The 25,131-nt window shown below is 41.2% G+C and overlaps 1 protein-coding gene across 1 annotated transcript in view; it reads right to left on the bottom strand.

Annotated features, from left to right (window-relative positions):
• Positions 1-25,131, bottom strand: part of KCMF1 (potassium channel modulatory factor 1) — a 53,813-nt gene that overhangs the window by 2,554 nt on the left and 26,128 nt on the right. The window contains exons 3-6 of the mRNA XM_035564222.2: positions 10,925-11,064; positions 8,372-8,473; positions 4,814-4,988; positions 1,642-1,924 (exon numbers count right to left, since the gene is read on the bottom strand). Coding sequence (XP_035420115.1) covers positions 1,642-1,924; positions 4,814-4,988; positions 8,372-8,473; positions 10,925-11,064 — 700 coding nt within the window. The remainder of the gene's footprint in view (positions 1-1,641; positions 1,925-4,813; positions 4,989-8,371; positions 8,474-10,924; positions 11,065-25,131) is intronic.

Genomic DNA, 25,131 nt, shown 5'->3' with positions numbered 1-25,131 from the left:
CCCAGAGCATGATAAAACATTCTTTCTACCACTTCTCTTAGGTGACAGCACATGCCCTGATAGGAAAGGAAATCGCTCACTCATGCTCTGGAAATAAGTCTGGGACATTTGCACGTACTTTGATTAAGTTTCTCAGATAATAACGAGCTGCTGATTGAAAGACATCACACAGTATTATTCTGAACTTAGATAAAAATCAGCAAGGCATAACAGCTTGACTCAAATCCAGGTTGCTTTGCACAGGAAATGCAAAGACATGTTAAAATGCCCATAGCTCTTTCACACTATCAAACAGAAAAAGAGGAGTATGTCAGGGGGACTGTGGGGGAGGAAGGTGGGGAAGCAGGAGAGATGTGGAAAACATTGATTTCAGGTCAATATCAAACTTGTAAAAGAATTGTAATGATGCAGTGGGCAACTCCTCTTTAAAACAGCCCTGGGATCTAACTATAGTTTCTAAAGCAGTTGTGTGTCCTGTTAATTAATGGCATCCTTTACTTGCTTTGTGATTAAGTCTCTAAAACACTTAATATATAAACTCCTATTCAATCTTCAGCTTTTAATACAGATTAATTTCCTGTTAAACAATACTATCTTCTGACTTCTCTCTCCCCCCCCCCCCCCCATTATGGCTTAAATCTACATGCTTGAAACACTGGAAATGCTCCTTTCATTGGGCATAGTCAGAAAAACAATCACAATTTAGTTATGTAATATTTTTGTTCCTCTTGAAGTTGAGATGCAGCAATTACTGTTTACCCATTGCTTAGGAGCAGACAGAAGGTTTGAAAAGATGCTGCAAGTACAAACAAAAGCATGGTATGTTAACTACAGACTCAATGAGGGATCTGGCAGAAGTCTCCTGCCTGGAGTCACAAGTAGCTTATAAAGCCAAAACTCAAAAGTAGCTTCCTTTCAAGGTTTGCAGAAAGCCACATTCAAGTCTAATCCTTTAAAGACATTTGTAGTTGTGGGGAAAAAAAAAGAAACACCACAGTGCACTTGTGAGATTGTCTCTCTCTTTTGCAAACACTAGACCGCTACAGAACATATCCAAAAGCAGATAAAGTCCCTTCAGGCCACCTATAAACTGCTACTCTTGGATATTAAATTACTGCTAAAAGTTTGGATCAGGCAAGTTTTTGATGAACATTTTATACCTTTAAATATGAACATCTAATTGCAGATAAAAACAAATGGAAAATTTCCAAGCACCACATTTCTTGTGATTATAATACACAAAGAAATGTGACATTTAATGCTCTTCTGGTATTTTGAGTATTTGTGACAGAGTGGTCTACAACCACACTTTCAAGTACATTTGACAGAGTAAGCAGATGATTCAGTGGACAAAAATCTTTCTTTTACGGGTGGCACATTAATTCAGTGAGGGTAGCAGTCTCCTTTCAGGCTTCAGTTTATTGTGACCACTGTTGAGATCTATCATCAACATATTCTGTATGATTAAGTAGCCTGTTAATTCTGGGATAAATATGATCACATTTAAAGACTCTGCTTTACCAGGGCATGTGTCTAATTCCAAACACACAACAGTTTAATTGAACTCCGCCTCTAGAAAAAAACAAGGAAAACTGAAGTGGTAAGAGGTAAGTGTTGAAGTAAATAGACAGAACAAGTTACCTTGTAAGAAGAAACTGGGAATTCTGGATAGTCTGCTGACTGTTTTCTGTGTTAGATGTGTTGGTGGTTGTTGTAGATTGTGTAATAGTGGTGTTGACATTGATCGTGTTGGTACGTCTAGTTGCATTGCGTGCAGTCTCCAGTTGTTGTCTCGCTGCCTGTGCATGTTGTCGTTCCAACTGCAGTTGCATCTGCAGCTGCTGTAACTGAGAAGCGGAAGGGCCAGGGGAATTGAGCTGTCCTCCTGCAGAACGCCTCACGCCTGATAACTGAGATAAAAGCTCTGCCAGAGAAGAGAAAGGTATCTATGATGAAATACGTTAAGTGACTATTACACAATAGAATGAATACACCCTGAATTCCAGTGCATCAATTAATTTTTTTTTTCAATCAACAAAAATAAAGTACAAATAATGTTGGAGAGCCCATGAAACTCTTCAAAAAATTCCAAGCACTCAATATCTCAAAGGGTAAGCAAGATCAAGCCTAATTCTATGAAGGTTTATTTCAAAGAAAAAGTCAAAGTTTAACGCCTTCTAAATAACAAGAGAGACAATCCATAGACAATACCCAGTGAAGGATAGTACCCTCTGCAGCAGTTCTCTGAAACTTCAAGACAAAATACCAAATGACTAGGAAAATACTTCATTTTGGCTTTGATTACTGATTGTATTTTAGCTTCAAAAAACATGCCCCCATAACACAGGTTTTGCCATCCTAATGTCATAGAAGGAAGCTGTGTTGAGTAAGAGAGAAATATGTGCTGTCACTTCAAACATTTAACAACATGTATTTAGTTAAGAAAACTTGTTCAAAAATTGCCTCACAAAACTGTTGACAAGCATGTTTGCTGTTAAAGTTTTTACTCTGCGATCTTCTAGAAATTAAAAAGTCCATCCTTAAGTCCTCCCTTCTGAATGATGCAATGTTTTTAGCAAATTTTGTCTGAAGATTATTTTTTGAAACAAATACTAGCAGTAAATTACTGTTTGATGTCTTACTGCAGGATCTCTTGTACACCCCGAAGTTGTGTACTCCTTAGCTGTAGTTAGTGCAAGGGCAGAGGAAGTAGAGTGTGATATTGTGGCATGGAGGAGAGGACAAAATTATTATAGGTCATGATAATTTTCCTTCCATTGCAGTAATAAAATACAGTCCTTTTAAATAAGCCTTTTAATGGGGGAATAAAGCAAAATGGAATTCTTTTCTGTGTCAGGAACTCAGAATGGTCAAGGTTTTTTTTTTTTTCTTTTGTTTTACCAGCACCGATAATCCCAACTATCCTAACTTTTAATTCCATTTTAATTACTAGAAAAGGCCACAGAGAGAAAAATATAAGAATGTAACAGATACTACAAACTCCATCATTTTTAAAACAGAAAACTTCTAGACATCTTTCCTATTCATCGTTTTACTAAAAAGGAAAAAAAATCAAACTGTCAGACAAGATTTAGATTCATTTATCCTCACTTTAAGTTAAGCCTAAATTAAGGCTTACAGAATAAGCCTATAGCTGAACAGTACTTTGGAAGCAGATGTGAGCTTGAGATAGAGGCTTGATATGAGGAGACCCAGGCAGACAGCACTGAACTCTAAATGCTTTTGCAAAAATGGCTTACTTAAAAAAAAAAAAAAAACACCAAAAAACTGAAGTTGAGAAGAGTGCTGTTTTATCCAGTATTTAACTCCCATAAGAGGGAAGGCCTTGTGAGGCTGAAAACAAACCTCAGCACCTTGAAAACCTCCAGTGATGGGGTATTCCACCATGTCCCTGGGGAGGTTTTTCCAGGGATTGACTGTCCTCACTCTAACAGATTTCTTTCCTACATCAAAACGAAACCTCTCCTGGTACAGCTTGTTCCCACTGCCCCTTGTTCTTTCCATGTGATTCCTATTGAAGAGAAAGCCTTCGTCCCTCTGAAGCCATCCTTTAAGTACTGGAATACTGTGATGATGCCTGCTCTTAGCCGTCGCTTCTCCAGGGAGAAAAGACCAAATTTCTGCAGTCTGAACCCTGGGAGCCCCTGCTTGTGATAGGATGTGGCCTAGGGAAAAGCCACTGATCACCACCCTTTGAGTGTGACCTCATTTAAGCTGTTTCCTTCTTTTACTGGGTTACATTAAATCAGCTGGGGAAAAAGTGTTAAAGCAGGTCACAGAGGGTCAGCAGAGCACCAGAGCCAGCAGAAGGAAGGGAAGGGGACTCATTTAAGGAAGGCAGCTTCCCTTTCAAGGGCAACGGTTAATTAAGCTGGCTGGTTGGCTACCTCTGTGGAATTAATAACCTAGAAGAAGGAAGTTCCAGTTTAAGCATTTATGCCTACTCAGCATCTGAAACAAAGGTGAATTACAGCAGGAAGTTCTGATGTTTCCCTAACACACTGGCATGGTCAAAAAACACAGCATAAAAATGTATTTGCAACCAGGAAAAAGTTACGTTTTAAAATTGTCTCCATTCCTTTTTTTTTTTTTTTTCTTGTAAAGATGTTATTTTCAAATCAACGCTAAACATACACTAAACAAATTGTTCTGGAAATCCTAGAAACATCTTCACATTTTTCTGGCGTTAAAAATGAGACAACCTTCCTTCATTCACAGGTTTTCTAAACTTGACCAAAATATGCTACAAATGCTTGCTTGCAACAGTACATTTATGTAAGAACTTACAAGTACACCTAAAAAACCCCTCCAATATTAGCAAGGCTGCCATTCACACAGCCTGAATGCAAGCCGAACATATTTTCAACATCTGTTAACAACATTCACGCTGATCTGATTTCATTGTCATCAGCTCTAGAGTATATGGTTTGTGCTAAAACAAATTGAGAAAGTCTCCTCCATAAACACCTTCATACTCATAACAAATTAAAACGAGAGGTACTGAAGTAGGCGATGAAAGCAGGACACAATCACTTGTAAAAATAAACAGCACCTGTGAATAACAGGCTTTGGGAACCAGCCGTGCACTCTCTGGAATGAAAGGTGAAGGTTACAGGGGCAGTGGTTTCAGCTTCAGAAGACCCAGGCATAGGCCCTGGGATAACCCAGCACAGCACAACATTCATCAACAAGCAGCCACCAGTCAAAAGCAAAGCAACCATTTATCATCTTGAACTTTTCTCCATCTGTATAAGAAGGACACTGGGGTGAAATCGGTGGTTACAGCTCTTACCAGCTATAGGATCCATGGCTTCTCTATTGCTTGGAGAATATGAACTCTGAGAAGATGAAAGCCCACCAGTGGAACTGCTAGTAAAGTGCATGTTTGATCTACGCGCACGGGGTCCCCCCAAACCCCGGCCTGGGTGAAACATTCGACGTACATGCCGAACACCACTGGATTCATCGTAAGAAACGAGTTAAGAAAACAGAACTGTTTTGCATCGGCTACTAAATAACAAGAGCATTTGCTGGGTGAATCACTCGGGTACACACATTCCTAAAATAATCATTCAACTTCTAAAGCAAAGCTAAGGTGCAGTGTAGCTACGGTGCAAGTTGGACATACAGATCTGAATTTGAGACTGTGTACACCAAACTCCTCGTATTTCTTCAGCTTTTTACTATGTCTTAGAAACATCAAGAAAGATTTTTTTCCTAAGATCAAAGTCTTCTGCTAAGTAATCTCAACTGACATCACATGTTCAGCCAAAGTTATCAGAGACATGGACTTATTCCCCCTCCCCAATTCCTATATTAAATACTGAAAATAAAAAGCTTATTGCCTAATAAAAGTACACAGCAATTACTGTATTCCTTTTGACTTTTGTACTTCATGCCAGAAACGTCATCCAAAAAATTTCAACACTTCAGTCCTTAAAACTTTGCATGAATTCAGCACATTCATCACACTCCTTTGTTTTACCTTCCCTCTTTTAACCAAATACCACAAATTCCAATTATGAGAACGACTTCTTTCATTTTCCTTATTTCCCCTCACTTCCCATCTGATGCTTAAATTTCAACTCATGTATTTTTACAGGCTCTCAAATTAAGACACCATCAACAAATAAAATAGATTTTGTTAAAGAACATTAATATATATTGTATGATAACATACTATATAATATAAAAATATATATTAATATATATATCAATGTACATTACATTGTTAATGTACATTTTTCCAAGGCAGTCCAGTTAAGATTTCACATTATTTTAAATATCACTAGTACAAGTAACTAGAGCAAAATGAAATAATTACCTAAACTTTTAGCTCAAATCCTTGTTTCCCATTTTCCTTGTTTCTAAAATAGCACGCTCACCACTTGTACATAATCTACTACAGCGTAAGATTAGTGCCCAATGTACTTTTTACAAAACATACAGGTACAGTGCAGAACCTCAGGACATTGCAGAGGTCAATAACTTAAGACTGAAAAAAATGTCTAGACTTATGGCAAGAAAGAACGTACGGTTATTAAAAGAAAGTTTACAGAATGCTTGCCTTTCAAACCTACTCTGCTACAGTATGAAATACAACATATATGGTGCAGGAGGAAAATCTTCCTCGGAACAGAATACAGTTTTTCCAGTACAGAGCGCCTTCCACCTCTAAGTGTGCTAATACTGGGTGCTACTGGATGCATTTCCCTAGCTTTCTCCATAACCAGACCTGATAGAAAAGACCAGTTTCTGGAGATTTTTCAAGCTACTGTGGGGTAGGTTTGCTAACTGCAACTTTTAAAGTGCTTTAAGATAAAAAGTAAAGTCTTACCAGCTACGCTAGGGTAAGAAAAATCTTTGTAAACCCTAACTTGTGACAAACAGATAAGCTGAACAGCCATGCAAGAGCTACATGGATTACTAAGGCTGAAAAGATATATTTAATACATTTTCAAACATTTTCCTGCTGAAGTAAGAATCTATTTGTCCAAGAAAGATCCCTTCTGGGATGACTGACAATGAAGCATTACCCTGTACATGAAAAGACTGATTTTTATGTTTCTTTTTTTTTTAATCTATATAGCTAGCAATAAACAAACACTCAAATTGCACATTATCTGGCAGCACCACCAATATGGAAGGGGGGCAAAAGGTGCAGAAACATGAATTCCAGTCAAACATCGCATCATGAATGTCAGCAGGAAATTCTTTTCACTGTATAACTGGTAAAATTTAGATTTCATGGCCTATATTAATGTTGGAGGCCCAAAATTTAACCTTTGGTATATCGCTATGCAGTTGTTAGGGATGCACATTTTGTTAGATAAAGCACAATTAGGCAGGTGTTACAAAAAACACGTAACTGGTAGAAACCACAGAACTAAACTGATATATGTGCTCAATGACTTGTTACACCAATCAACGAGCAACAGCTCAGAGCAGTCCACAGGCCAGGAAAGACCCAATGGTCTGGAAGCTGGACTATAAATGCTGGACTATATATATCTCCAAGGAAGATCCACTTTGGAAAGGCTGCCACTGACGCCTTACTCTGCATTTGAAAAGGCTGATTGATGATGCCTTCCTCATCAGTCTCATCCCACCTCTACCCAAAAGGGAGGATGGCACAACTGCCTTAGAGGACCGCAGACTGTTGAGGACGTCCAGGGACACCAGGGACCAAGCTCACATGGCCAGAGCCACCACACTCAGCACCAGCTCCTCCCTAATGCTTACGAGTCCTTCTTCCATCCACAAGGAAAGGGGAAGCAGGGATGACTGCTTTTCTGTAAATTTGTAGTGTTCTTTGCATTACTCATTACTCCTTCACAGAGGCCATGAACACCCAAATTCCTTTACACTGATCCAATTAATGTGTAGTAATTAATATGTGCGTTTAGTCTGTCCTGACCCTTAAACTGTGATGAACACTAACAAGCTTAAATGCAAACACAATCATAACTGAAATGGAGACATCTCCTTAAGTGGTGTCTTCCTTCTGTTAGCATAATGAACTTCAGTTGCAATGTGTTTTTTTCCCCCTTTCTAAATCTTTGAACAAAAAAGGCATTAGCAAAGTAGTAATGTAGTCTTTTTGTCTATTTGTTTATATGAGATGCACAAAGAAATAATTCAGACTACTTAAAGTACTCTACATAACCTGGAGATACTCTATATAACCTCATCTAATAATAAAAAAAATTAAAAGCATCAATTAACCCTAGAAAAAAATAGAGAAAAAGAAAAATATACCTAGAACAAGGAAAAAAAAATTCTTTCAGCTCTCCAGCCATCAAATGTAGTTAAATGTGCATAATCTGCAGATAAGGTAACTGAAAGACAGCCACTTATTTCCCGGGAATTCTGAAAGTTTTCCTTGTCATACTACAAAAATATCAGCAGGTAACACTAGGAAACTACCTTGTTAAAGCATGGTGATAGAACATTTGTCAAAACCAGCTAAGCTCAAATCATCCTCAGATCACTGTCTTCATGTCACAAATAGTTAAAAGCCACTATTGAACCTGGATGCATAAAATCAAGACTAATGACCACGCAGGATAAACCACAATGTAAGTAGGGAAAAAAAAATTAATCAAAACACACTGTGAAACATACCTATAGGCTATTCACCATCTAATATTTATGGTTTTGCTTTGTTTTGTTTTTACTAGAAAGGAAACAAGTTTTTGACATACAAACCTCCACCAACTTTTAAGTTCCAAGAAAACCAGAGGTATAACCCCTTGATTAAAAAAGGAAAAAAAAAGTATCAAAACAAGTACTCATGTCTACTAGATGAAGAAGTCTAACTTCTTCTGTCTGTCATCTTAGGAAAGGATATTAAATCTCTAGGAGCTCTGTGTTCCAGTGTAAGATGAGCTGCAAAGTCATCTGTGACATGATTGGGATCCCCTCCAGGTAATGCTGCACATATTGGACAAATCTGAAATGACAAACAGAGAAAAAACAAATTTATAAGTTTTACACAAAGTAGAACTCATATCACTTAGTCAGTCACCAGACATCAATTCTTAAACTTTAAAAATCACATTTCAGGCACCCACAAAATGAATAGCCACATATTTAAGAAAAAACACATAAAATATTTTCTCTGCTCAGCTCTCGTGAGACCCCACCTGGAGCACTGCGTTCAGCTCTAGGGCCCCCAGCCCAAGAAGGACAGGGACCTGTTGGACTGAGTCCAGAGGAGGGCCCTATTTCCTTACAGAGCATAAAGCTACACTGATCTTACAGAAATCCTGTTACTTAATGGAAGAGACAATTTTCTCCATTTTATTCTTGAAGAATACAATCTGAATAGCTCCTGTTTCGTTATTGTGAGAAAAGCTCTCATCAACTTTATCAACAACATATCAACAACCCTGACCTTACGGCTCATTCACAAGGAGCCTAGTTACTTGCCTCCTGAAATGAGATTCAAACATGACATACAATGAAGTTTTTGATTTTCTATTCATTTATTTTTATTTACAACACTAACAGACTTCTAGTTGAATGCTGTATTGTGTTCAGTATGTTGGACTGAAATGAAACCCAACACCAATGGTATCATCACACCAATATCCAGATTCTTTTGCAAAGTTGCCCTATAATGCTTACTGTTACCCTTGGGCATTTACTGGTGAAGAAATACTGGCAGTTACTGAGGTTTTGGCTCTCTACAAAAATCATAATTTATTCTTTTCACAGTGTGTAACCTTACAAACCTTAATCACAAAATTTCCAATCTCTACCATAGATGCCAGTGTAATTTTTTGATTAAAGTACTCACATTAAATTATCTTTTAAGAAAATATTGTCAAACTCTTCCTGTCCACGAGTACCTAATATTGTTACATGTACCAATGCCAAATACACGAGAAAATAAGCAGAAAATCATCATCTTATCTGTACCACTCTGAATACAAAAGTGGCAAAATTAAATCTTCACTTTTCGAAATTATTAACAGTACAATATTTTATTTTTATTTTGTTAGATTTCTTCCCTCTGGTGGACCAGAATTCTTTGTGCTTATTCATTTAAAAAGATGAGTGGGAAGGGAAGAGTGACCATAAACAAAATAAAAGTTGCTCCATACCTGGAAACTTTCCTAAGGATCTCAGGTAAAAAACAGCTTTTACACTCAGATCTACTACTAGGACTAAAAGGTCACTACCTAAACAAAAACAGTTGCTTGGAAATCCAGGATCACAGAAGTTTAGAACCCACAAGATTTCCTTCTCAGTTAGGTGATGGTTTTTCACCATCTGCAGTAAGTCTCCAGTACCCAAGCAGTCTTACATCTTTTGCGCACTAAACATTTACCAGAAAAGCTAGAGTCAATACTTAACACAAACATATGCAATTATATTCAAGGATTGAAATACTGTCCTTTATCATTATTTGAAACAGCGATGATAATTTCGCAGGCTGACTCCAGAAGAAAACTAAAGACTAATTTAACACATACAACTCTTTCAGAAATCAGTAGGGTAGCAGGTGTTTAAGATCACAAATTTGGACTCTGTATATGGAATTCTGGAAGTTGCAGCCACAAATAAGGACATGCCACATTTATAAACCTAGAATCTTATAAACCTAGAATCTGAACATTCGGTGTCATGAACATACCACTGACATCAAGTGGTGCAAATCAGAACTACAACACCAAACCACAAAAGAAAAGTCAACCAAATGTGGAATTTTCAATTAGTGACACTATGTCTGAAAGGTGCAAAGTTAAAGAGAAAATCAAGGAGATGATAAAAGTTTCAGAGTGTCACTAAGATAACTCATGATCCTACAGCGTCGCTGCTAAAAGTAAACTGTTTCAGTTCATAAGTTGTCAGGAAAGATCAGAGCCTCAAAACAGTTGAGGAGTTACCTCCCCCCCAGCATTCCTTCTCGCAAGAATAGGCTTCAATAGGTTTGAAGATAGAAGGTTTATTTTCTTCCACAGAATTCCTTGAAAGTCAGACTGCTGCTGCTGCTGCACACCTTTCTCTGCCTTAAGAGTTACAACAGACTGGTATAGGTCTTACAGGACACTGTAAACTCATTTGGCAATTACATGCAGGCTGTAAAAAGGGAGACACTGCTATACAGAATACCCAGGAGAACACTTTAAATATTGTCTTACAGCGTAATAAGCTCCCAAACATGGTAGCCTTTACATGACAGCAACCAAACAGCTATTACAAAAGAAAAGCAAGCTTATTATCCAAGGATACCCTTAAAACACAGAAGAATTTAGATGTCACCACCAAATGTAGGTACATCTTAAAAAGCATTTAAATGAATTCATGCTTCAAGAGAGATATTGTACCAGTTTCCCAGAAGATTCCTTTTCATGTTTTTCCACCACAATTAAAAACCAATTCTGAAGCTTCTTACCACTTCTGTTGATGTTTCTGCATGCTCAGAAGTAACATGTTCTTGAAGAGATGTTTCCGTATAACCCATTTTTCCACAATAAGGACAAGTAAAAGACTGTGGCTGCTCTACAGAAAAAGCTTCTCCACCATAGTACAAATCTGGAACAAAAATTTTTTAAGTAGAAGTTACGTCACAGCAATAGAGTCAATTACTTTTTTCACGTAAACCTCTGTTTATGAATGTACTTGAATGCAATAACTGCCAAATTAATCTGCTATTTAACTAAAATGGCTATTTTAATATTCTGTAAAGGCCATATGCTGATAGTCAAAAAGTGTTCAATTACTGATGACAAAACACAGACAGGCTACATTTCACTTTCATTAGCAAACATAATATTCAGTAAAAGCAAAGACTCCTCTGTTGCTGCCAGATCTTCACTTTTCTACCACCCTTGTTATCCCTGGTACGAGGTCACCTTTTCAATCACGAGATTAGCTCTCAAAAGCTTAACTCTGAACACTACTCTCTGCAAGTTTAGGTTAAAATTTGAAAGTCCTCTGTGACTCCATACATCAATACTTATGCCATAGCTGAACCACTGTTTAGTAATAAGAACTTTTAGGAATGTCTTAAATAAAAGTTATACCAGAAAGAGAAATCTGATTATGTTACATGCTAGTTTCAAAACTGTGTTGAATTCAAGCATTTTTGCACTACCTATGAAAAGCATGCGCTTTTGAGTTCAAACTTAACAGTTCTCCATACTTATCATGAAAATTTAACTAACCATGAAGAAAATGTTTTTTGTGTGTGTTTTTTTTTTCTCACTCTTCCTCTGCAGGGGTTACGTATTCTACAGGAAACATGAATAAACTTCAAATTCACATCAAAATAATAAAGAAGTGACTTTTGAGGAACTGATTTAAAATCTTTTTACTGAATTTTTTCCTACGACTCAATCAAAAATAAAAATTTTCAGAGAACCATGAGTAGTCTGCTGTAAATTAAGAATTGGATTAACCTGAATAGATACAAGAACTTATGTTCTACACCCCAAGGCAATATCCATCTAATGTGCTAGGAACGTGTACTTCTGCCAGAATAAGTCACCTCTTACCAAGGTTTATTGCATCTTCTGCTATTGATCTGACTTTAGGACACAGCTAGGAAGAAAAGCATTTTTGTTTCTGTAGCCATACAAAAGACAATGCTGAAGTTAAAAATGTACACATCCATAGTCTGTTATATTAACAGGCAGGTAACTAAGTTTTGAGGGCTAACACTGCAAGACCGCTTTTATGGAGAAAATCACTTTTAATAACACGCTAATACACACAGTTAAAGATACATGCAGCTCCACAAATGGAACACGCTGCAGACCAGAGTTTATGTTCAGTAGGTCCCTGTTCCTTCGTTCTGAAAACTGCTTCCAGAAAATTTCCAATATGGGATGACAAGAGAAAGATGCCCCTTTAACACACATAGTAAGAAATGCCCAAGTAGACAGCAAGTGTTGCCCAAAAGGAAACAGTACCTGACAAACTGAGCATTTTAACTGGTTCATCCAACTAATTATCATGCTCAGCTTGAGAACCATCCTGTATCTAGGTTCATTTATTTAACACATACACACGCACTAGAATCTTATGTCCACCAATCCAAAGCAGAAAATTTCCATCCTATAGGATGATTCAAACAGATTTTTTTACACGCATAACTATCTTTTGGCTTGAATAGGTTCTCTTAAAATCACAGTATATGTATTTTCCACGTGCAGACCAGTCTTGTTTTGCTAGTCTTTTGTACTCCTCTTATACATGATATGCAATATAAAGTTTACGACAATCAACCTGTTCCAAGACTGTCTTGAGGCAGTACAAAGGCTGTTTCAGATACAACACACAGATGATGCACATAATTCACAAAACTTCAAGATACTGGAGTTTCCAGACAGTGCCACTTCAGTGCATGTATTTCATTGCGCACTCTTCTGAAAGTTTTTTTCAAAATTCACATTCAGATTCCTACTCTGATGTTGCTAAAAACATGAGTGGGGGTATAAAAATTGCCAATATGCTGCAGCATACCCAAATATGAAGAATCTAAGTATGTTGTTGTTTCAAATGAGTAAAGCAGGAACTAGGTTTACATAGGACAAAGTTTTAAGGAGTCACTAAAATGGTCTCTGAATGGGTCAATCGTACACAAAGTGGAACGAATACTCTTTCAGAAAAATATTTTGAAAGGCAAAGGATTCAAAAATGATAGTTGAATAAAACATAAATGCAAAATGCTCTAGTAAAGATTGATGAAAAGAATCCTCCTTAGCATTGTCTGAAGACAAGTTTTAAGTAACAAAGCTCATTACACAAGTCACTACAGCACGTATCAAAAAGGAAAAGCATGTATATCAAAAGGAAAAACATTTTTTCCACTGTTTCATTGCACAGAGGAGATGTGAACTCCAGTTCTCATGTTATTTCATGTCCTGAAGATACAAAAAAAGTTGGGACATATATAAAAATTCTGGGAACAAAATCAGTGAGACGGCCAAGCTTTTGAACTGAAGAGTAATAAGGAATTCCAAATTAACTGTATTTAATCTGCCCAAAATAGCACAAGTAAACACTATCCTGTTCGGTTAAAGTAATGCAGCAAGAACTTCTGCAAAAAAGGCTGCATGCTTGTAGGAACAACAAAAAAGCCAGTCAAACACCCACAACAGAAGCCACTCGCCGAGGCGATCGGCCCCGGGGCAGACGCGTTCTGCAGCGGACCGGGGGATCGAGGCGGGCAGGGCTTTTTCTCGGCACCGAGGCCGGCCACTCGAGGCAGCTGAGGGAGCCGCCGGGGCCCGGCAGCCGTCGTGAGGGAGCCTGACGAGGCGCGGGCGGAGCCAGCAGCGCACTCCCCCCCCACCGGCGTCCAAAGGCAGCCCCTAGGGAAGGCGGCGAGCAGGGAGGGCCCCTCGCCACTCTCTTGCAGCGGTCTTTCCCTTCGGTACTTGTAACCTGCCTGCGAGGAACCTGGCCACGGTATCAAGCAGGAACAGAAAACCATGGCCTCCGCATCTCTTGCGGCCTCTCCAGCCGCAGTCACCGATGTGGCTACTCAGACGGAGGGCTCGGGGAAACACGCAGCCGTCCAGGTCTTGGGCTGCAGGGTGTGCCCGAGTCTTCTGTCGGTATCCGACAGCAGCAGCGATGGGTATGCCTGTGGGAGGTGTGCCCAGGTTGAAGAGCTGCTCAGCCAGATAGCGGAGCTTCAGGAGGAGGTGTGCAGGCTCAGGAGCATCAGGGAGTCAGAGAGGGAAATTGACTGGTGGAGGTGTACTCTGCCCTCTCTGAGACAGACTCACGAGCCTGCCATAGCACAAATGTCTCCTGCTACACAGAAGACAAAAGTTCCCTCATCCCGCCAGGCAGCAAGAGGAGACCTAGGCCAAGGGGGGAATGGAGACAGGTTCCTGCTCGGGGTGGTAGGCGAGCCCTGTCCCTGCCCGCCTCACCTTCCCATCTACCCTTATACAACAGGTATGAGGGTCTAGAACACGACAGTCAAAACAACGATGTAGACAGAAGCCCATCCCAGTTGGAGAGGGTGCCTAAGGCAAGGCAGCCTATCCCCTGCATTGCTACATCAACTGTCATAAAAGAAAGAAGGGTTATGGTCATGGGGGTCTCCCTTCTCAAAGGAACAGAGGGCCCGATATGCCGACCGGACCCAACCCACAGGGTCCTCCCTGTTGCCTCCCTGTGAGAGAGGGAGTTAGGAGAATCTTATCAAGTAGAGATAGAGCACTGACAGCATTAAACTAGGATGCTACTTAGTGTCTTTGCTAACTATGGTGCATTGTGCAAATTAACTAAAGCAAGAAGCCTTGGGCCCCTTACCAAGGTCAGTTTCCTAATAAGAGTGTGAGCCTATCTTAAGAAACTGGCAGAAACTGGTCCTGCGGATGGACAAGAGCCAAGGAGCAACTGAGTGTGCGCAAAGACAAGAGGTCAACTAGTGGTGATGAGGAAGAGTCATCAACCTTCATCCCCACGACCCCCGACGACCACCACCAGGAGACACTGCGCAAGCGCAGATGGGAGGAGTTTATGGAAATGACTCCTTGGAACTAATTTTAATATGAAGCAGGGACAGGTTATGAATGTATATAGGCATACTGTGAAACTTCATGCATATGTAACTCTTTGCTGCATATAACCATGGCAAGTTGCCACATCAGATGCACACGACTTTGGCGGGACTACTCCCCGTGCTGCCCAGCGCTCAATAAACATACCTACTTTAAAATCTTACTGATTGTGGAGTCCGTTTTCGGCAAGTCACCTGGGGCTTGGGTGAGAGACTTTGCTAAGAAAGTCAAGTGCCTGGTACAGCCCAGCGACTACTACCTGCTACTGGTCTTTCAGGTTGGTAATGACGAGGTAGCAACGAGAAGTCCGAGAGTGATCAAAAGGGACTTTAGGGCTTTGGGGCGACTACTTAAAGGATCAGGGGCACAGGCTGTGTTTGCCTCTGTCCTTCCGATAGGGGGGAATCGATGCTGACAAGCAGACTCATCACATTAACACGTGGCTTCGGGACTGGTGCAACCAGCAGAATTACAGGTTTTTCGATCACAGGAAGGTCTACACAACACGGGGCCTGCTGGCACCAGATGGGATGCGCCTCTCTCAGAGAGGGATAAGGATTTTTGCCCAGGAGTTGCCAGGGCTGATAGATAGGGCTTTAAACTAGAGTCAAAGGGGAAAGGGGATAAAACCAGGCACGCCGGTAATGAGCTAAGGGATGGTGCGCTAGAATCAGAGGGACTGTGTGTTAGTGAGGTCTTTCAGTCAGCTCTACAAGGTGCTGTGCATAGGGAGGCACATCTGAAGTGCTTCTACACAAACACATGCGGTATGAGGAATAAAATGGATGAGCTAGAAGTCTTGGCCCAGTCCCGCAGCTACGACATCATCGGCATAAGTGAAACCTGTTGGGATGAGTCCTGTGGCTGGTGTGTTGCAATAGATGGTTACAGGCTCTTCAGGAGGGACAGGCACGGTAGGCGAGGTGGTGGGGTGGTGCTGTATGTGAAGCATGGGCTGGATTGTGTGGAACTTCAAGTTGGCGATGGCGAAGTTGAGAGCCTCTTGGTAAGGATTAAGGGATGAACAAATAAAGGTGATGTCGTTGCGGGAGTCTGTTACAGACCACCTGGCCAGGACGACAATGCAGATGAATTATTCTTTGCAGAACTAAGAGATGCCTCAAGATCAACTCCCCTTGTCCTTATGGGGGATTTCAACTTGCCAGACGTCAACTGGGATCACCACACGGCTGACACGAGCAAGTCCAGGAGGTTCATAAAGCACCTCGATAATAACTTCTTGGTGCAGGTGCTAAGGGAGCCAACTAGGAAAGGTGCCCTCCTAGATCTGTTTCTGGAGAACAGAGAGGGTCTTCTGGGAGACGTGGCAATTGGCGGCCGTCTCAGTCATAGTGACCATGAAGTGGTTGAATTTAGAATTTATGGTGACAGAAGAAAAACTGTCACCAAAACTTCAGCCCTGGATATGGGGAAAGCAGACTTCAGGCTGCTCAGGGAACTAGTCAGTAAGGTCCCCTGGAAAACTGCTTTTGAAGGCATTGGCTTCCATCAGGGCTGGTCAGTCTTTAAGCACTGCCTCCTAAAAGCACAAGATCAGGCGATTCCAAAATATCGGAAGTCAGGCAGGCAGGGCAGAAGGCCGGCCTGGCTGACCAGGGATCTTCTACTGGAGCTTAGGCGAAAAACAAAGTGCACGGCTGCTGGAAGGACGGTCAGACAACAAGGAAGGAATAAAGGGATGCTGTTCGTGTTTGTAGGCAGAAAATTTGTGTGGCCAAAGCCTAACTAGAGTTGAAGCTGGCCATGTCTGTGGGAGACAATAAAAAGGATTTTTTTTAGATATGTGAACGGAAAAAGGAGAACCAAAGAAAACATAGGTCCGCTACTAGATGGGGAAGGTCTCCTCACAGAGGATGACATAGGCAAAACAGAGACATTTAACGCCTTCTTTGCCTCTGTCTTCAACACTGATGATAGGCTTCTGGACCTAGGGTGCCCTGAGCTGGAGGACCACGACGGTGGGAATGACAAACTCCCAACCGACCCTGAACATGTGCAGGATTTGCTGCTCCACCTGGATCCATACCAGTCCATGGGTCTGGATGGGATTCATCCCAGGGTGCTTAAAGAGCTGGCTGACATCATCGAGGGACCTCTCTCAATTATTTTTCAATGATCTTGGGAATCTGGAGAGGTCCCATTGGACTGGAAGCTGGCAAACATTGTGCCAATTTTCAAGAAGGGTAAGAAAGAAGACCCTAGCAATTACAGGCCTGTCAGTCTCATGTCAGTGCCTGGTAAAATTATGGAGAAGATGATCCTTGAAGTTACTGAAGCGCACCTGGGGGACAATGCAGTCATTGGTCCCAGCCAACATGGGTTCATGAGGGGTAGGTCCTGCCTAACAGATCTGATCTACTTTTATAAGATCACCCATCTAGTCGATCAAGGGAAACCAGCTGATGTGATCTTTTTGGACTTCAGCAAAGCTTTTGACACAGTTTCCCATAGGATCCTACTGGACGAAATGTCCAGCATACAGCTAAACAAAAACATCATACGATGGGTGAGCAATTGGCTGACGGGCAGGGCTCAAAGGGTTGTGGTAAATGGGGCCACATCTGGCTGGTGGATGGTCACTACTGGGGTCCCTCAAGGCTCCATTTTAGGGCCAGTCCTCTTCAATGTTTTTATAAATGATTTGGATGTAGGACTAGAAGGTGTTTTGAGCAAATTTGCCGTCGACACCAAACTTGGAGTTGTGGACTCAGCTGAGGGTGGAAAGGCCTTGCAGAGAGATCTGGACAGATTGGAGAGCTGGGCGGTCACCAGCCTCATGAAGTTTAACAAAAGCAAGTGTTGGGTCGTGCACCTGGGACAGGGCAACCCTGGCTGTACGTACAGACTGGGCAATGAGACGCTGGAGAGCAGCCCTGCAGAGAGGGATCTGGGGGTTGTGGTTGACAGCAAGTTGAATATGAGCCAGCAGTGTGCCCTGGCAGCCAGGAGGGCCAACCGTATCCTGGGGTGCATCAAGCACGGCATCGCTAGTCGGTCGAGGGGAGTGATTGTCCCGCTCTGCTCTGCGCTGGCATGGCCTCACCTCGAGTGCTGTGTGCAGTTCTGGGCACCACAGTACAAAAAGGACGTGAAACTGTTGGAGAGTGTCCAGAGGAGGGCGACGAAGATGGTGAACGGCCTAGAGGGGAAGACATATGAGGAGCGGCTGAGGTCACTGGGCCTGTTCAGCCTGGAGAAGAGGAGGCTCAGGGGGGACCTCATCACAGTCTACAGCTTCCTTGCGAGAGGGAGTGGAGAGGCAGGTGACCTATTCTCCGTTATCACCAGTGACAGGACCCGCGGGAACGGTGTTAAGCTGAGGCAGGGGAAGTTTAGGCTGGACATCAGGAAGAGGTTCTTCACCAAGAGGGTGGTCGCACACTGGAACAGGCTCCCCAGGGAAGTAGTCACTGCACCAAGCCTGTCTGAATTTAAGAAGCGATTGGACTGTGCACTTAGTCACATGGTCTAAACTTTTGGGCAGACCTGTGCGGTGCCAGGAGTTGGACGTGATCATCCTTATGGGTCCCTTCCAACTCGGGATACTCTACGATTCTAGTGATAGCTCATTTAGTTAATCATCCAATTTCCCTCATGCATTGGTATGATTTTTATCATGATGATTAAACACCTATTTAATGATTGTAAAACTGGGATTTTCCACTGCTGCAGACATACACACGTTAGAACTTCAAGTCAATTTTTCTCAAAGTACTCCTAGCTGAGCAGTCTCATTTTCGTAAATTTTCAAGTTCTGACACCTTATATGCTGATCTGGGTGAAACAAGAAGATGACACAAAGTGGCAAGCTAACACAAAAAGGGGCAAATCATCTCATTCTTTAGAGGGTTTGCATATAAAAGTAACATCTACTACCTAAAAAAAAAAAGTCTCTTAAAATTATTAGGTGGTCTGAAAGCCTCTACCTACAAACCTCACCATTTCATGAATGGAAGTATTTTGAAGTAAGGGACCAAAGGGCACCAGGCCATTACCAATCTGAAGAGAGTGGTAAATAGGATAACATGCAGGTAAAAATCTCTCTCCCAAGGATACGCCGTTAGCTCAGTCCAGATGTCAACAATTCCAGTAGTACTGTTCTGTCACAGAGGAGAGAGGTTCAACAAGTGCTGTCAAATCCTGTGATTCTGGTCCTTGCTTTTACAGAATCTGAAACAAGCCATTTATTAATTAAAAAAAAATCCAAGTTCCTTCCAACCTCTTGATTATGCTCCCACATGTTCTCTTATACTTCATTTCACATCTTTCTTGTAACTCAAAGCAAACATACATGCAAATGGCAATTAAGTATGCCTTCATCTGAAAGAAAAGATATATTTAAAAAGGCACCTTTAAGAAGTGAAATCAGTTACTGACAAATATTAGTATTTTTTTCCTTTGGAAGTTCATATCTTCCTTCTTATTCCTCAACTTTAATCTCCCTCCACCTCTTACAATCAAGCTTCTGAGCTTTTATAACCTGATATGTTTTATTTTAAACAGCCTAAGTTCTAAAAAAAAAAAAAAAAAAAAAAAACCAACTAAAAATGGTTGGTAATTGTGGTATCATCCACCTTTTTTTCTCTCTAATTTTAGAGTTCAGTTATTAAATGGATATAATTATTACCATAGTCATATTACTGATGATCAAAGGCTCATTTGCTAAGGAAGGCCCGAATGACTGGAAGCAGTGTGGGGAAAATGAAAAGGCCATGGCTCCATGTATTACTGCTCTGATGCAACTAGCTCATGACCCAAGAATTATCCCTTGTACTGACAAAGAAATCTTTCAGATAATGAATTCTGATCCTTTCCAAATGCCCTCCTACACAAAATTTTGAGGCCATAACTCTTCAAACTCCTCTGGACCTCTGCAGCCCTCTTCTCAGAAGAGCTAGGAAGGCAGATAAGGTTGCTCAGTAAAAAGAAAACAAAACCACCAGATTAAATCACATTCCTCTAGGAGAAGATTCATTACCCACATGGCTGATCAGTTGCAGGAAGAACACAAAGGAATAGAAGAATCAAAATACTGTCTAAAAAGGAGTCAACAATAGCTTATGAAGTTAGATTTCAAACTCAGTGTTTATAGACTATAGCTTTTCTTGAAGGAAATGAATTTAATGTGAAAACTCAAGCAAAAATATGAGCAGTTTTGCTTTATCATCCATCCAGACTACTTGTATTTAACATTTAAATCCTCAGCGAACACATTCTGAAACTTGGCAGAAGGTTAGAAATGAGGCAGAAGCACAGTAAGATTCCTTAGATAAAAATCAGTCTTTGAAAGAGATGATTCAGGACTACATTTTACAACAGCTTGTACTTGTTTGCTGTTTAGATATATTTCTTTTACAAGGGTACACGAAAGTCAGGAATTTTAGGTTTGTTTTTTTTCCATGAGAAATTTAATTTTAACTCCATACTCACATACGAATAAAAATGCTGGTATTAAACAAACTGTAGTGTAATTATTTGAAATATTTTTTTTATCGGTGTTTGAAGAAAACAAATGGTGCCAACACAACACATCAAAAAAGGGCCTGTCTGGAGCCTTCTGGTAGAGGGGAGCCATCAACAAACTGAAGTGAGCTCAGCAGAAGGCCTTTGAGGTGGTGGGGCTGGAGCACTGCTGTTATTGGAGGCTCCAGGCCAAGGCTGGTTCAGCCCAGAGCAGAGGTGGCTTTGAGGCACCTGCTACCACCACACCTACAAGATGTGAGGAAGGAGACTAAGCCGGGCTCTTCACAGTGGTGCATTACAGGGGTATAAGGAAAAATGTTTTCCACCATGTAGATCAGCAGTGGACCAGGATTCCCAAAATACGGGATAAATAGGTTCAGTTATCAGTGGCCTACAAAGAGCATTGAGTCCAATTGTCAGACTACTTCAGGGCTGACCCAGAGTTAAAACATACCATTACGAACATTGTCCAAATGCATCAGAGATGAGTATGGAGCAACTGCCTCTCCAGGAAGCCTGTTCCAGCGTCTACCTATCTTCTCCAGAGAGAAGTTTTTCCTCATGTCTAGTTTGAATCTCACCTGACACAGCTTTAAGCCATCTCCATCTTTGGAGCTTTTCAAGACTGGGTAAAGCCCTGATTAATGCTGGCCCTGCCTAGGGTTGGACCAGAGACCCCAGAGGTCCCTTCCAACCAGAACTACCTTATGACTGATCCTATGACATAACGATACACAGCCATACAGCTGTGTTAGTCATCTAGACTTCAGCATTTTGTCTATCACAAATACTGTCTGCTTTACAGACTGGAGGGACACATTCCCAAGTGGCAGGATCTCTCCTCACCTACTTGGAACCCTCTTTTCACCACCAATGCAGTGCGATCGCCATGTTTGCTAGAATAAAATACCAACTCAAGTCAAAGCCGAAAGCGACTGCTAATTCCTTCCAGCCAGAGCATCACTACTTCAACCAACCAGCAGGTTTTCAGTACAGCTGTGTCCAGTATGAAAAAACAGCACATCCTCTGCTTTTCTTCATACAGTTTCACCAGTTGCCAATCTCAGTATATTGAGCTCAACTGACAGTGCTGGGCTAACTGCTTCAGTGTGAGAGATGCTGCAATGACAGTATGACAGCGATTACAGAGCACGTTTTCAGTTGTTTGTCCAGCAGCAGGTGTACATTTTGTTTCCCCAGCAGGTGCTGGGCTCTGAGCAGACATACAAGCCTTAGTTGCCTTGACCAGCCTCAAAGCAGACCTCCACACACACTCCCTCTCTGCCTGTGGGCTACATGTAAGGTCCAGCCATCTGGCCATAAACCCTGTTGTAGCTGTGCCCAGCCCTCCTGCTGCCTTAGATGGATTTTCCCCATGGACCCCGACCTGAAATGTTATACTTCCTTTCTCTGAGACAGTCAGCAGGACCTGATCCTCTCACCAAACCTGCCCTGCACACCTCGGTTGAGTAGTACAGGAGGATTGCTCCCTCCAAGCGAGGAGGCTGACACTTCTTGTGCTGTGGTCACTCAGCTCTCGACTTGCTCTTCGTTGCGGAGCAGTCCTGGTTTTGCTGCTTCCCAACAGTAAGCACCACGTTCTGAAGTCATGAACAAGCACCAATACTAAAGAAGGTTAGAGATGATTTGAAGTCCATCTGCCAATACTGAGTAGTGCCAAAATAGCAGCTGCTGCTTAGAGACAGTGTACGCTGGGGAGCAGCTCTGCTGAACAGGACTGGAGTGTCTTGGTGGACAGCAAACCAGCAGTGTGCCCCTGCATCAATGAAGGGAAACCACGACCTGGGTTGCATCACAAAAGAAAGTAACGATCAAATTAAGGGTTGTGATTATCCCGTGTTACCTGGCATTTGTTAGGCCACAACAGGAATAGAGGGTCCGGTATTGGTCTCTCCAGTTTAAGACACACACACACAAAAATGGAGTAGTTTGGGGCAGGAGGTGGGGAAGACACGCACATGCATATGCAGGTGTGTCCACCAAGATGGGTAGAGGGTTGGCGAACTTGACATAAGATGACAGGCTGAAGGAACAGCAGCTCATTTTGCCTAAGTGTTAGGCGACAAAAGGTGTCAAGACCTTCTGTTACGTGAACGTCGGAGCTGGAAACTGAAGGTACACTTTCACAGTCCCTCTATTAAAGTAATACAATAGGACTCTGGTAGAGAATTCTATTAACAACTTGCATTACTTTGCCAGTATTATCCCTTTGCAACAGTGGAGTTCATGTAGAAGTTATAGGATTAAAATCATAAAGCATCCTAATTGTTTAAAATTCTTCTTCAGAAAAAAGGAAACGATGAAAACTGCTCTGAACTTCTACATTGTCCTGACCAGTACCAACAGACTACCTGGTAAGTATATCCCTGTTTTTACACAGACCTATTACAGTTCTGCTCTTTGACTCCTCAGAAATAAACCAATTGGTTTTATGCTTTAGAGGTCACCTATCTTCATATATCAAACTTCATACTGTATTTTAATCTCTGTCACTGTTACGGCAGTCTATCACCCTTTCTGTGTAAAACCATTTTCTTCCAGCGTCTCTGTGGGGACTAAAGAACAATACCACTATGGCTGTTTTGAATCCCATCTACCTTCCAAAATAATACGAGCTCATACAATGACTTCTGAAAGACAGATACTCCAATGAGATGGTTCAAAACTGATTACTGGTGTCACCAGAAATCACCAGGGCTTTTCATTCATTTCCAGTGTTCTTATAAGGGCTCCTATACTAGTCCAAGTTTCTGGGAAAAAAGCGCCTTCAAGGCATCTGAAGGAGCCCATCTTCTGCCATATGCTTTGCAACTTTATTACTGTGCCTAGGGTTCAAATTTAGGTTCCCCTACAAATTTACTAGAATTTTCATGGAGGTAAACAATACATTTTTTTTCTATGCTGAAACTATCCCAGATACATAGGATTGGTCTATGTGATTAGCTATCCACTGCAAACCCAAGCTTGGTCACAGCTTTAAGAACAGAGTACTGAGGTGAATCCAGTTGTCTGCACACAGACAGTGCTGGTCAGACGGGAACTAGAGATGCCAGGGTCCTCATCATCACCTGCAGCTGGATCTCCAGCAAGTGGCTCACTGATCCCTTTTCTCACTTTTAAAATCAGTAAAGTAACACTGACTTCGTCTGAAGTGCTTGCTTCAGTTTTGCAACAGAAGGATCCCCCATGCTGCTTCCTTCTCCCTGGCACAATACTCATATTTAACCACTTGCCCTCTCTCCAACCCAACATAAGCAATACCTCTAAGTTCACTCTTATGAAAAACAGTTTTCATACCTTTGAGTCAAACCTGATCACAGACAACAGTACTGAAGTTTGCCACTGACCACCTAATCTAGAATTCATGTAACTACCTATACTACGAGACTTTCAGTCCATGTTTCTACTGAAGTTTTCTTTACTCAGACATTCCCTACCCATCACACATTAGAAGACATTTTCCTTTTCTTTCTTTCAAGTTCAACTTACCATGTCACCAAGAAGAAACTGAAGAACTGACTACCTCTTTGCTGTTTAGTTTAACATTTCCAATCTTCCCTAAGAGATTATTTTCTTTTAACCTGTTAATATATTTCTTTTACGATTTTTAAATTCACTGGCATAACTATCCTGATAACCTTGGAATTTTAGGTTAGTTCTACCATTCATTATAGACTTTTAATTTAAAACTTAGAATTTCTTAGCTCCTAAATTTTTGGATGTTCTTCAAGGTCATATGATCTTGCCTATAGAGGTCTCTTTGAAAAGTTACCACAGTTTCTCTTAATAACTGTAACATACTGTAAAGCCACGCTCCTTTATGACTGACATTCTACAAGCAATTGTAGAATAAGAACATTTTAAGAAAGACATTACAGACCTTCCTGAGTCTTACGAAAATGTTATCTATAAACATTCCGTAGTCCATGCAATAGTGTATGTTTCCAAGCTCAGTAGTACTCAGGTGCCCTCTTGCATCAACCACTGCTGTGGCTCGGAATCTAGCAATGTGCTCTTTCCCATTATTGTCCTACAGTGTTAATCCAACAAGTAGTCTTGCTGCAGTGCTGAGATGCAGTAACAATCCTTCCTGACACTGATTCTGTGGGAGCAATGCTCAGATATCAAGCCAAATGAAATTTCCAGAAGTCGTTTTGTCATCTTTAACTTAAAGAAGCCACAGTAGCACGCACACTAAATGATGCAGGAGTAGCCCTCAGAACCCTACTACCCGCCCGCCTCAGTACTTCACTGTAACCTTCCACCTCTGTTTCTTCCTACAGGCTCAAATGACAAAAAATAACCTCTCCCTGCCCACCACAACATAGACAAATGAATTATGTTAAATCAAAAGACATGCTCGTTTACCAAGGACTTCCAAGAGAGAAATACTCAAGTTGCAAGAAACAAAATATATTTTCCAGACATTCCTACATTCTAATGACAACCATTTTTAAGAGATACGTGTCTAGGAGAAATTTCCCCATTGCATGACATTCAAAGTTTTGGCATTTAACATCAGCTTCAGGCTCCACAGCAAGTGTGTTTCAGTCCTCTTTTCCCTGTGAATTAT

This window comes from Cygnus atratus, chromosome Z (assembly GCF_013377495.2).
Source record: "Cygnus atratus isolate AKBS03 ecotype Queensland, Australia chromosome Z, CAtr_DNAZoo_HiC_assembly, whole genome shotgun sequence".
Lineage (NCBI taxonomy): Eukaryota > Metazoa > Chordata > Aves > Anseriformes > Anatidae > Cygnus > Cygnus atratus.
This window is presented reverse-complemented; position numbering and strand designations above follow the sequence as displayed.